Below are 13349 nucleotides of genomic sequence, written 5' to 3'. Positions count from 1 at the left end.
TGGAATAAATTCATAGTCTTTTGGAGTATTTTCAAGAGGTTAGTATGGCAAAATATGTTTATTTCCTTAATATAGTATTAGAAATACCAATTAAGATTCATTCTGATTTGTATAAATATAAAAATTTGTTATTTAAATGTATAAAATCCACTGACATAAAACTTCCCATTACTATTTTAACAATCTATATAGCCCTCATGGAATGCATCTTTTGAAAATTAAATTATTCCTTAAGCTTTAGACTTCCATTTAAACAGGATAAATGAGGCCTTTCATAATCTCATGTAGCCACCTGTTTCAAGAGAACACCAGGGATTGTCTGTCCTTGAAATCCAGTAAAATGCTGTAAATCCATTGTGTATTTTTTGACCATCTCTTTTTTCATGCTCCTACATTGCAGTAGATTCCTGAGAATGATAGCTGTTCATTATCTTGCCAAGGGAACAAGCCACACTTAGAATTTAGATGGTTCTTTATTTCCCACTTCACACAAATAAATTATATAAATGGTCAGTGATTTCATATTTTTAAAAATTTGAATATCAGTAATGTGAAAAATCTGTGTTGTAAAGTGAGTATTACAGAAATACAGTAGACAATTAAAAATTGGAGGGACTTGGAACTTGTCATACCACTCCCAGACAGCAATTTTCTGCTGCCAATGTTTTGGTTGATTAGCTGTGAATATAAATGCAAAATTATGTACAAATCATGTATGAATATGCATAATAAACTCATGTTAGTCAAGTACAAAGGTATGTGTAGCAAACCAGATAATCCAAATTACATGCTAAGACTATATTCATCTACATTTTGATATTCTAGCATCTCTTTGTAATCTTTATTTTCAAAAAAAAAGGGAATTAGGAATGTTTGCTCTAACAATCTGTCATGATAATAACATATAATCACTACAAATTAGTTACCCTGAATCCAAAAGTCATATTTTGAAAACTGAAACATAGAACACCATTAAAAGTGCTATATGTGGAATAGGAGTGAAGCCAAAATATAACTTGTCAACTTAATAGACAAATAGAAAAAAGTCCCTTCACTGTGTCACAAGTAGGGAGCAGCCAGGAGAGCTACTCAAATACTGGAGTGTTTGAACTTACAGTCAGAACAAATAGATGGCCATTGTGCATTTGACAAACTGCCTCTCCCTCAAGAGGTATATTTAAGGAATTTAATGGAGATTAAGTTTCCTTGGAGATTAGGAAAAAATGTTGTGAAATATGAAATGAAAATAAATTTGTACTCTAAATAAATGTATTCTGTTAGTTTATTAATTTAGGATATATTTATGCAACATGTCTTCAAAATTGCATCATTTATTACTCTATTAATTTAGGAATGAATAAAGAATTATGTCAGAGCTTCACAAGGCATGTGATTAATTTCAGTGGTATGTGTGCCAAATATAAAATTTTCATATTGTTGAAGACTTTTAGTGGCATCTTGTGATAGTCATAAAATTTTTGGTACAAGAAAAAATTTCTGTCATATGCTATTCTTGGGTATAAAATGTGCCACTGGAGTATCATCCTTCTGCTTGTATTTAGAGGATCTCAATACTTTAAAGCCAAACTGGTATTCCTGTATTGTAGTGTTTTTATTATCCCTGAAATAAATATTTACTGTCTATAAACCTAGGTAATGATGTTATATAAAATAGCCAGTATTATGAAATATATACATTTATATAAACATGTCAGCGGTGTATTCCTGAGGGATTAACCTGGCCTAATGCTATCTGAGTTATGAGGGATGGAGTAGCATCGTGGAGTGGGTTTGGTTATAGTGGTATCTTGTACTAACACAACATTTTATGTAGAATGCTGTGGCTGTAGAAAACGTGGCTCCCCAGTTTTTCAGCATGGATTAAGGTAATTATCAAACTGTAATTCAGATTAAGTCTTTAATGAGGATAAATCTAAAGCAACTGTGTTAGAGTTGTGTTCAGTTTATGCTGCAGTTATGACCAGAAAAAGGATATGACACTTGTTCAGCAAGTTGGTCAGTATGAGGGAACTTTTATGTAATTTTAGTGTGTGTGTTTTATGCCTGTATGTATCTTACATTTAGTGTTTCCATCTTGCTGCAATCAAGTAAGCTTCTTTCACCACATTTTCCCAAATGATTGGAACCCATTCTTTGGAACTGGTTGGAACTGATACCTAGTGCCAGTTAATGATGAGACAATTTTCTGTGGCTCATCTTTGGTTGGTGGCGTTTTTCTGTGTGCAAGGGTTAATTTCTACTGTAATAATAAATCATCTTTTTAAAACCTGACTCTGAGAAAGCAATTAGTTGTCTTATCTCCTGAATGCATCTCTAAGCTAGGTTTTTTTTCAATATCTGAGAAGTTTTATAAAGAAAAAAATGTCAACTGTTTGGAGTTAAGAGTATTTTGAACATAGAGCAGAGTGGTACAGTCACCAGTGGAAAGGTAATTTTTGAAGAGTTAAACAGGCTATGTAATACATGGACATACTTCTTGCTCTCAGCCTTTCATCAGTTTAATTCACTGTTTCCATTTGTTCAGTAAGTGGAGGTACTGAAAGATGAAGGTTTCTCACATATTTATACATCTTACACTTGATTTTTATGATCATGGTGCTCAGTTGTCTTGGAGGCAGTAAACCCCTGCAGCCTTCAGAATGTGAGGGGCAGGTTTGGGTGTGCAGATTAATTTTTCCAGTCTTCTGAGGAAAATGACAAACTGTGCAACTAATACTGGTGGCAGAAATCCAAACTTACCAGCAGTCACATAGGAGATGAGGGAAAGGTTTCTATTTTTTTGTCTTTGATTTAATCAGACTGTGACTAAAACATTGCCACCTACACAGAATTAGGCTCTGCAGTGTATTTTTGAAAATTCAGATCTTTTTTTTTATCATTAATATCAAGATTTTCTATTTAGCCTGTGCAACTTTATGGAAAAACTATGTGTTCTTTAGAAAGTGAAAAATGGGCAGAGTGCAGATTTATCAGAAGTTCATGCCTATGTATTACATAGCTCCTCCCACTTTCTGCTTGATATTTATTTTGTCCAAATGCAGTCACAAATATAAATAGTTGTAAAAACTTCAGTGTTGCACAGGAGGAGTTTTGTCACCTGTACTGAGTGAACACTACTGTGCGTTTTCTGTGGCTCCCTAAGGGACAGCATGTGAAATGAGTGAGCCCTGAGAAAGAAAAGTTACAATGGTACCCAACTTCTTCCCTTCTGAGTCTTCAAAGCTGCAGTGAAATTAAAGAAATTTTAAAAAAAATGCATGAAGGGGATATTGTTCTTTTTTTACTGCTTCATAAATACTTCACTGTTTTATAGATACTTCCTTAAAGTATTACATTTCCTGTAAGTTTTTGTAAAGCTTCCTGACAGCAGCAGGTGACATGGAATTACACAGAGTTAAGTTCTCATTTGTGGAAACCTTGGCTTGTACTGTGGTGATAACAGGCAAAGGGTACAGTTAATTTTCTCATACACCTTTGGCTGTCTTGTTTTTGAAGGTTAATTTCTTTCTTATGGGACCATTTATAGTATTTTCAAACCTGTCAGCGCCTTGTAGTAAATACAATTTTTCAAATTATGCTGCCACTAAGAATTTTTGTATTTGCACATAGCATTTACATCAATCCAAAGACTATAAAGGGAGAAAATTTGGGCAATAGTTAGCTTTTTCATTAGAAAAATGACCATCATTTGCAAATCCAATAGAGTTCCTTTGCAAGTCCCTTTGTGCCACTGAAAGACTAAAAGACTTCATTTTGCAAAGCTATAAAGCTTGCATTTTTAACACAGAAAAGCTGCAGAGTAATGAAGAGTCTGAAAGCAACATGGTGAAAATTATATTTAAGTTACTTCAATGTAGAGGCCCAAATAAGGGAAATATTTTTAAAGCATATTATTTTTGTGTTATGATATAGGTATTCATTTCCAAATCTAACTTCGTGCTGTCAAACCTGAAAATATGTATGTGAGTATGTATCTGTATATGAACATATGTAAACAAATGTTTCTTGTATTATGGATTATTTTTGCACCAAGGCTAAACACCTGCAATGCTTGCCTTGCTTGCCTGTGTGTATCCTTTGCTTCTCATCTCTGCTCTTGTGTCAGTTCTACATACAGCTGAGTTCTCATTTGAGCACTGGAATTGATTCCTGCCCTTGGAAGATCCATACATTTGTAACAAGTAGCACTCAGACATCAGTGGTGGCAGAACTTCCTCTGTGTCTGCCCCACGGGGAAGCCTTGAGCTCCTCCTGCATGTGCATGACCAAACTGTTCCAATGGCATTGTGCAGGTAGGACTCAGTTACCTGAAAGGGACATGATGATAAGAACAAAGACAATCAGCAGAAAGTTTTCTCACTGAGACTGGAATATTTGCCACATTTGCTCCAAGTATCACTTATGTCATCTTGGGGTGTAGTGCCAGAGCTGTAGCCATTACCCTTGTGCTTGGGAATTGGTCCTGATTTAGATCATCAGAATTTACTCCAGACTTTGCCATAACATTGAGAGTCAGGGGTTTTTTTTTAGTGTCAAATGCTAATGGATTTTCAAATCATAATTTAAAATTGACAAGCAGAAAAATTCTGTTTACATTGTTGACTTTAATGTGTTGGATAAGCCAAGCCAAACATCCAGTGTCCCTCTTGGTAAAGTATTTAGAGCACATTTTTTCTGCAGTCTGCTTGCAAAGCATTTATTTTAAACTCAAAGTTTCTTTGACTTGTTCTGAAGAGCAAATAATCCAGTGCATGTGTATTGAGGTGATTTATATACCTTAGTGCTTATTAAGATTCTTGAATTTTGTGGGTTTTAATGTGTTGGAATATTCAGTCAAAGTGTGTCAAGCTGAATTTAACTAGAATTCAGTTAAGAGGTGTAGAGCTATTTTGAAAGAGGTTTTTATTAGTTAAACAAAATTATCAGAAATGTGCTTGGTACATATAAATATTTAGACTTCTATTTTTCCAACTATTCATATATTTATATAAACATGTGTAGGAGATGTAAGTCTGATCCCTTCAGGCAGAGAAAGGACAGAATCCATTTCCCCATTCTTGTGTGAGCACACTCACGTGTGTGTATATCTACACAAATACAAATCAACACAAGTCAAACTCTTATATATAAAAGCTAGTTCTGCTCTCCACAGTCATAGCACATATACCGTTCTTAAAAGCAGAATGACTTTTCTGAAAATTGCAAGTATGTTCTTAAATTAAATTTTAAATGGATTGTTTCAGAAACTAATCTCTGGCATGGCTTTTGTTCCTGAACAATTTAATTGAAAGTATAATACAGTTTCTTCATTCTTTGCACGTAATGAGATCTCATTGTGTATTTTTACTGAATTCAACAGGCTACCTAATGGAATGTTTTTTGCTGCCTCCACTCTCCTCCGTAAATGCTGCTGGCCATCCCAGTGCTGCAGGAAATCACCCTGCTGCCTGATGGAGGCAGTGACATGAGTGTGAAGCAGCAAATATTTTCACTAAGAATTGCTTGTACTTGTTTGAGAAATAATGACAGTGTTTCCACTTAGTCAAGCCAGTAATATGGCAGGTAAAATTCTAGATGGATAAAAGTGAAGCCATGAATGTTGAGGAAAGGTCCTGTGATGGGTTCTGACCTGATTGTTACCATTCAGGAATAGCACTTCTGGGTTCAGAGGTAACAAAGCTTTGGTAATGCCAGCTTAATTACTTGTGGAAGTCAAGAAAAGTCTAGAAATATGGTTGTGTTCTTAGGGATAGAAGGGATAAAGAAAACAGTGTGTTGTAGTGCTGCCATTCTAATCCAAGATGAATGCTGAGTGCAGTTCTAGATTGTCACCTTTCCCCCTGCTAACACAGGGATGCAGCAGAACAGGAGGTCCAGAGAGGTGCAGCAAAAATGATCAGTGCAAAAACTTTTGTATGGGTAACAAGTGAGCAAAGACTCTTCCTGTTGTAGGGGAGGGCAGTGCTGTGATGTGAATAAAATCATGGACAGCACAGAGCACACAGTGGACACCCACTGCATGTAGTGCAGAGCAGGTTCAAAATTAACAGAAAGAACTTATTCTGCCCACAATACAGAGTTGTGAAACTGCTTGCCTCAGACTAATGTGAATGACAACATTTTCATGAATTCAAGAAGTAAGCAGACAAATTCACAGAAAATTAAGCTCTTAGGTATAAAGACAGCACAAGTCATTTAGGAATTCCAGAAGCCAGAAAACTCCAAGCAGAGAATTTTAGTAGAAGCATGAGCATATGCTTTCTTTTTTCTTAAGCTCTTTCTCATGTTTCTGCTTCAGGTGGTAGCATGGTTCTGTATATATTATTGCATGCAAGTATTAAACTGAGAGGAAAAATATGAAAATAACATAGAGGTCTATGCAGCTTATCAGTGGAGAGTTGAAAGTATGGCATTTCATTCAGGAGTAGTAACAAAATTAATAGTACACCCTAAAATCTAAGTATAAAGTGCTGAATGCTAAATGACTAGGTTTCAGACTTCACAATATATTTTGCTTAAATATTGCACTAGATCTAAATAATATATAGGAGCAGATTTTCAGGTGGGCTGACAAAGAGTAAGTGGTTTCCAAGAGATGATTGTAGGCTGTCAGAGCAGAAATCCATGAACTGGGGATGAACTTCAGAGAGCACAGGAGTTGTTCCAGTCTGTAGAATCAAACCTTTCTTTCTAGCAGAATTCATGCATGAGCATTCACAGCTTTTTTTTGGAGTAGCTTTTAGAAGTAGGATTTCTAAAAGATCAGAATCTCTCACACCTGTTCTACATCCCCTGCCAGTTCAGTGTTGAGATGCTGAGCTCACACAACTCAGATGTGTTGGTTACGTGTTCAACATCTTAAAAAATTCAACAGTGTTTGTGTTAACTCACAAATTCCCAAAAGTTGTGTGTGGGGGGTTTGTTCAGTGGAAGTAGGTGGGATTTTTGGGATAAGTATGGAGAGGTGTACAGAAGACAGCTAGTAAGAATGCTGGACCAGATCCTACATAAAAGACAATGGTCAAGTATTGAGCAAAAGGTTTTAGCAGGTTCAAAGCAGCCTTCTAGATCCTGGTATTACATGATAGGTATTTTGCCTTAGTTCTGTGGAATTCTGTCCTCTTTTAAGTGCAGTTCTGTCCTCTTGCCAGATCTCAAATAATTCTGATGCATATTCCACCATGTATGTTTTTATCTTGTTGAGTGACATCAACTTGATTGTGTCATTCCTTGTGTTGGGAATGTCATCTTTCATGTCACCTAATGATTCTGAGGGCAGGTTTGAATGGGGAGTGGTGAGCAGGTAACTGGTGACAGCTTTTTAAGGAGCTTTTCTTCTATTGACACCCAGATGGCAATAATAATAATTGTATTTTTGGGGACTCACCCATTATGTCATGGAAACAATGAATCCTAGAGTCTTTCATCACCACAATGTTGGTGTTCACCTTGAATTTCCTGGTTTTACTGATTTTAAACCAGCAACTAGCAATTTTTTCCTTTCAAATATCGTATTTGATTTGATTAGACTTATGTATCATGTTTGATTTGATTAGACATATGTATCATAGTTGCCCACCTGTATTCAACCAGCAAAATAATATATATCTCTGTTTTAGCTCTTTAATCACTACTTCCATCTGAGCACATTTGTTTTTTAATTAGAATTGTGCAACGTCATACATCTGCTTTGCATTTAGGACTGTAAAAATCCAGAAAGTGAAGCTCATTTGCTGCAGTTCATTTTGCAGTCATTTGTTGTTAGAGGAAGGAAAATTTCGACTCCAGCTAGTGATCTGTTCTTTAAGAACCAGGATACTGTATCACGAAAGGGATCAAGAGGAAAAAAAGTAATTATGGTTCATAAAATGTATTTTTAATTACTGTTTCATAATTATATGAGATCTTATATAGTCATGATATAAAAATCAATTTTCTTGAATAAATATTTAGTCTTCAGTGTAATTTATAACATGTTTTTGAGGCTTTCTATTAACCTATGAAAGTAAAGCTGAAATTAATAAACTTTAATAATGTAAAATTTTGCTAAGGTGCCATACTGTACATTGAACAGAGTAGACCCATGTGTGTGTCATACATCATACCTGCTTGTCTGTGACCTGTCTTCAGCTGATTGCAGCCATGGCTCATGATCTGTGGCTTTTACAGTTATCTTGATAAGACACCCCTCAGTGGTCTGCAGCTTGTCCCCTGTGGCTGATGGCTGTCCCTGGAGCTGTGGTGGCCGAGGGTGACGTAACCTCTCTAATTGTGCTTGCTTTTCACAGAGCAATGTCTCATCCTGGAGACACTGGCTGCTCTTGGTGCCAGATTTCTGTGATCCAGGCTGAATTATTTTATTTAGCCAGTCACTACTTTTAAATTACATTAGCTAAAAGTAAATAGTACTGAAGTCTGAAATACTTCTAGCTCCTTCACTGGGAAGCCGTAACTGTTCCAGGCAAGGTTTTATGTGTGTTTTATTTTCTGCATGGAGTATTTTGCCAAATTAGAAGCCCCTTGAAGTCATCATTTATGTATAGTCAATTTAATTTCTTTCAGAGATTGTAAGCAGTTGTCTCTATGTATTGCTTTTGCATTGAATATACTTCAATCTTTATCCAAAAAGGTTTTATGAAATTTATTCCTCCCAACTTCAGCAGCTCCTGTGGCGCCAGGCATTGAACAAGGCTTGTGAGCTTGTTGTCCTCTTCTTTCAGTGGTCACTATTCTGAGAAAACATCAAGGATGGGAGGAGAAAACACACAAAATTATGTACAGATAGGGAAGGTTTGAATTTGGCTGTACACTGAACTGAAGAAAGGAGAGGGGGAGGATGATTACCCCTGGAATTGAATGCCAGATGCCATAGTTCCTGTGAAACATGGAGCCAAAATCTGTCTGAGCAAATGGAGGCTGCAGCTTCCTACTGCCACTTGTTCATCTTGTAGGGTGCCAGGAGCAAATCTGCATTGCTAAAGCTAAGATTTGCAGCCATGAAGGTATCAGTATGGTATCATGTAATGGGATTTTGATTTTAATTTTAATTAGCTAAAAATACAGTAAATTACAGGGTTTTATTGTTTTTTAACCATAGTTTCCGTTAAAGAGTGTTAACACATTCTTTGAAATCAAACACTTGACTTTGAAAGCTGAGCATTCAAAAAAAGTTGGAAAATGTTGAAATGAAGATTGTTCAAACTGTTTTAATTTGTCTCTTGCATGTATGCATAACGATAAGATCTTTAATTATGTGATCACATAATTTTTTCACAGGAGGAATGCTGCCCAGAGAATAAATCAGGGGTGTTTATTAAAGGAAGCTGTTGCCTCCAGAACCCTTGCCTTAATTGCTGGAAAGCAGAGTAATTTAAGTAGAGGGCTGCAGGAATCAAAAGCATTCTCTCCAGGGCGTTTGAAAGCTCCACAGAAAGACTAGATTTTACTTTCTCATTTTGAAAGAGGTTTTATGTGGTTCTGGAAGATCACTTATTTGGAATTGGTCTCTATGTTTCTGGTTGCTGTGGCACATGGGCCAAGGTACCTGGGCTCTGGGCACAGCTGCATTTGGAATGAACACAAGTGTGCTTTGAATGTGTAAAACATTGGATGAATGCAAAGTCCTCTGAAAAGTACAGCCTGAAGTGCCCTGCACTGACGTGGCAATGCCAGGATTGCCAGAAAGCAGCCAGGTTCTAATTTGCAAAATGGAGATAGCATCACCCTACTACAGTTCAGTTAATTATATGTTTTGAAGCCTTCCTTCTGAATACCATCTAAGGGAATTATATAGAATATAAAATATATAATCATGTAACTGTACAATAAATTGTTACAATACATTGCATATAAGCGTATGCCATACAACACCATACATTATAATATATGATATGGAATCCCATTCTGGCTAACATCCTATAAGGGAAACTTTGGGTGCACTGCTGGCTGAAGGGAGTAAGAAGTTTGAGCAATCACTTTGCAATCTAAACAAATGAGGCAGAAGGCTACAAATACTCAGTTCACTCCATAAAACTGAGCATTCCATTTGTATTTGCTATCACTGCACTAGATGAGGCAAGGACCTTGCAGAAGGAAAGCAGCATGTAATCATTTAGTTAAAATCATGTGTAGATATATGAGTGCTCCTGTCATTTTAAGTGCTTGACTTTCTGCTGTGTTTGGTGATGGGTTGCCTGGCCACCCCAAATGTGCTGAGACCTTTTAGTTGCAGCTTTGGCAGTTTTATTTTCCCTAAAGCATTTTGGGGAGAGGAAAGAAAAAATGTTAGAACCAGATTTCTTTGCTTTATTGTCTCGCCTGTTTAACGAAAGAAACTGAAATCCCAAAGATCAGCTCCTTGCTTTTTATAAGGAAGGAAGAGTTTTTAACTTCTGCAGAGTTGGCATTTTAGTATAGTGAGGATGTATGGAAATGTTTCATGGTGAAGAGAGCCCTAATGAATATATCATATCTGTAATGTATTTAATGAGGAAAGAGGAAACATTTTTTCTCCGTAAGTCTAATTCTTGAAGACGAACTGTTTGATTATGGTTTTGTTTTCCATAAAATCACTCTAATATAAGGAATACCACCTAATTCCCCAACTAACAGGAAATTTATTTTTAAAAGATAAAGTATTCATTGTCTACATCTGAACTTATCCCTATAAATTTTGATCCCCCCTCTAATTTTCTCTTTTATGTGTGGCAAATGTAAATGCGTTGCTATTTTATATTAATAATACTCTGCATCTAAGCCTCAGAGTAAAACCCAATCAAGAGAAAAGGCTAAAATTATTATCTACTTCCTCTTGTTTTATGTCTGTTCTCACACTTTTTTGAAGTTGCATTTACCATTATTCAGGAGAATAAATTCATAAATCTCATCTGCTTTGGTGAGGGAATTTGTCTCCTGTATTTGTATGTCTCATGTATCACACAGTATTATAGCATCACTTACAGTAGCTATTTTACTTTGCAAAATCAGTTAGAGGATATTAAGTGAATATGAATTTATCAATTGAAATGGACCAGATACTAGTTTTTAGGCAATTTGCCTGAATTTGCTGTTTTAGAAGATGTCAATACCATGAGTAGTGGGGAGTTAATACATTTTTCAAATAGCACTGTGTAAAATATGGAAACATTGAATGATTGTTTTAAATTGAAAAGGCTCTTTTGTCATTCTCATGCATGTTTTAGATGAGACATTTTTCTCCTGAATTGGAAGGAAATGAGATGGTAGCCTATCTGTTCATAATGTTACTCACTTTTCCTGGTTACATGCATTTTTAAATTACTAAAATCTCTACTTTAAAAAAAAAAAAAAAAGAAGAAGAGCTAACTTCAGAAGAGCCAGAGTCTGGTTTGCTATTTATCTACTTTAATAGGCAGTATTTCACATGAACGAATCAGTCTGGCTTCTTGTGAACTAACAGTGACAGGATGCAGGTATCATAAAGTACCATGATTATGTGCCTCCCAGGTATAATTCTGATAGCCATTGAAGGAGTGCTGCAGCCAAGTCTTGTTGGTTTATCCATCTATAAATTTATTCTCATTCTTAGACTGTACTTTGAAGCATTTTAGTAAGAAGTTCAAACTTGGCAGTGGAGAAATAATACCAACATAGATCTGTTTCATAGTTCCACTTCAGTGTGAGTAACATGACATTTAAACAAATGTCTTGTTTAGACATTTAGACACAAGATTGTGGAAGTAATTTTTTCTTGATACAGTTTACTTACAGTTTCCTTACATTTTAAGCTGAAATGACCATAACTGATCTTTTGTGCCTAAAAATGAAGACTGTTATAATAATAATCTGCTCACATATGACAGAAACATATATATTGTCATGTAATCCTTTGTCCAAAGACTTGCAATGTGTTCTCCAGGCTAAGAAAGTAGAGTTCTTACCTTTTCATTGTAACTGGGCAAATATTACATGAGATTCCCTATCTAAGTGATCTCTGTGATTTTTCCTTTCACATTCATCCTGCTGAGTCTTTAATGGGTGTAACTACAAGAGCTTTTAGCTTGGATCAGGAGCACTTAAGCCATTCTGAATTCAATCTCATTATTGTTCCCACTTGTTTCCCTGTGATCCCACAGCTGCAGCGTGGGGTGCGTTGGTTCCAGGAGGAGGCAGGGGGAAGCTGGGCTGGGGGAGCACACAGGGTGTGCCTGCAGGGAAGGGCTGGATCATGGGACCCCGAGAGCAGCTGGGCTGCCTTCTCTGAAGGGTGCTCAGCCTGGGCCCACGGGGTCTTCAGTGCCATAATAATCATAAAAGAGACTTTTGGCAATGCTGGCATCCACATTGGAGTGATCCAGCTGGAATTCTGTTGCTCCACTGTGGCTCCAACTCTGGAGCTGGCCACTGCCTCCTCTTGTGCAGCCTGAGACTGGGTGTGCACAGTGAGAGGTGGTGGGAGCCCAGGAGCTCTCAGGTGCTCCTTGTGTGCCAGCATTACAGCCAAGCTGCTCACAAGGCATCCCCATGGGGCAAGAAGCAATAATTATGTGACCCCATGCTGTCAGTTAAGAGTACGTTGATCAGTATTTTGTTTTTGTCTCTCCACAGTAACCAATTATAACAATGTGGTAGAAGCAAACTCAGACTCAGATGATGAAGATAAATTGCATATAGTGGAAGAGGAAAGTGTAACAGATGCAGCAGACTGTGATGCTAGTGTGCCAGAAGATGACTTGCCAACGGACCATATAGTGTTACCAGAAAACAGTGAAAGAGAAGCAAGTACAAACACTTGTTGGGAAGATGAAGGTATGTTCATTTCTACTGATGGTGCTATGGAAAGAAAGTTTTCTAAAATGCAGATTCAATAGAACTTTTTTTAGTTCCTTTTTTTATACTGAAATAACATGTAAGATTCACAATCAAAAAAGAGGTTTTATAACATATTTGTTTAACATACTTTATGTTCTTAATTTATTATTTGAAGCAGATTCAGAGGTGCATTAATTCTGTTGACATTGTTTAGTAGGAGCTTCCAGACTCTAGATGCAGCATTCCAAAGGCTGATTAAAGACTAGTTACTTGATCTTGGTTTTTTCAAGTCTTTGCCTGGCAGGTCTCTACCAGAGCTCCCTGTAAGGTTCAGGATTGGCTCAGCTTGGGGAGTAAGCAGTACACAAAAAACATGAAAAAAACCCCAATCAGATATTAATTTCTCTCGTTTTCCTTGTAAAATACAGGCAGAAAATTAATGTTTAGATTATTAGTTTTAGAATTGGCTATGTAAATCATAATGAATCATTACTTTGAAAATACTGGAAGGAGGTAAGTGGTGCACATATTAGGCAGCA

The 13349-nt window shown here is 36.5% G+C and overlaps 1 protein-coding gene across 5 annotated transcripts in view; it reads left to right on the top strand.

Annotated features, from left to right (window-relative positions):
- ZEB1 (zinc finger E-box binding homeobox 1) overlaps positions 1-13349 on the top strand; it is a 120226-nt gene that overhangs the window by 83374 nt on the left and 23503 nt on the right. For all 5 annotated transcript variants that reach the window (XR_009420169.1, XM_059490516.1, XM_059490510.1 and 2 more), the window contains exon 2: positions 12607-12807. Coding sequence is in view for 2 of the 5 variants with exons in the window: in XM_059490516.1 (XP_059346499.1) it covers positions 12607-12807 (201 nt within the window). In the remaining 3 variants the exon portion in view is untranslated. The remainder of the gene's footprint in view (positions 1-12606; positions 12808-13349) is intronic.

This window comes from Ammospiza nelsoni, chromosome 1 (assembly GCF_027579445.1).
Source record: "Ammospiza nelsoni isolate bAmmNel1 chromosome 1, bAmmNel1.pri, whole genome shotgun sequence".
Taxonomy (NCBI): Eukaryota; Metazoa; Chordata; class Aves; order Passeriformes; family Passerellidae; genus Ammospiza; species Ammospiza nelsoni.
Note: the sequence above shows the minus strand (reverse complement) of the source record. Positions and strands in the feature narration are given on the sequence as shown.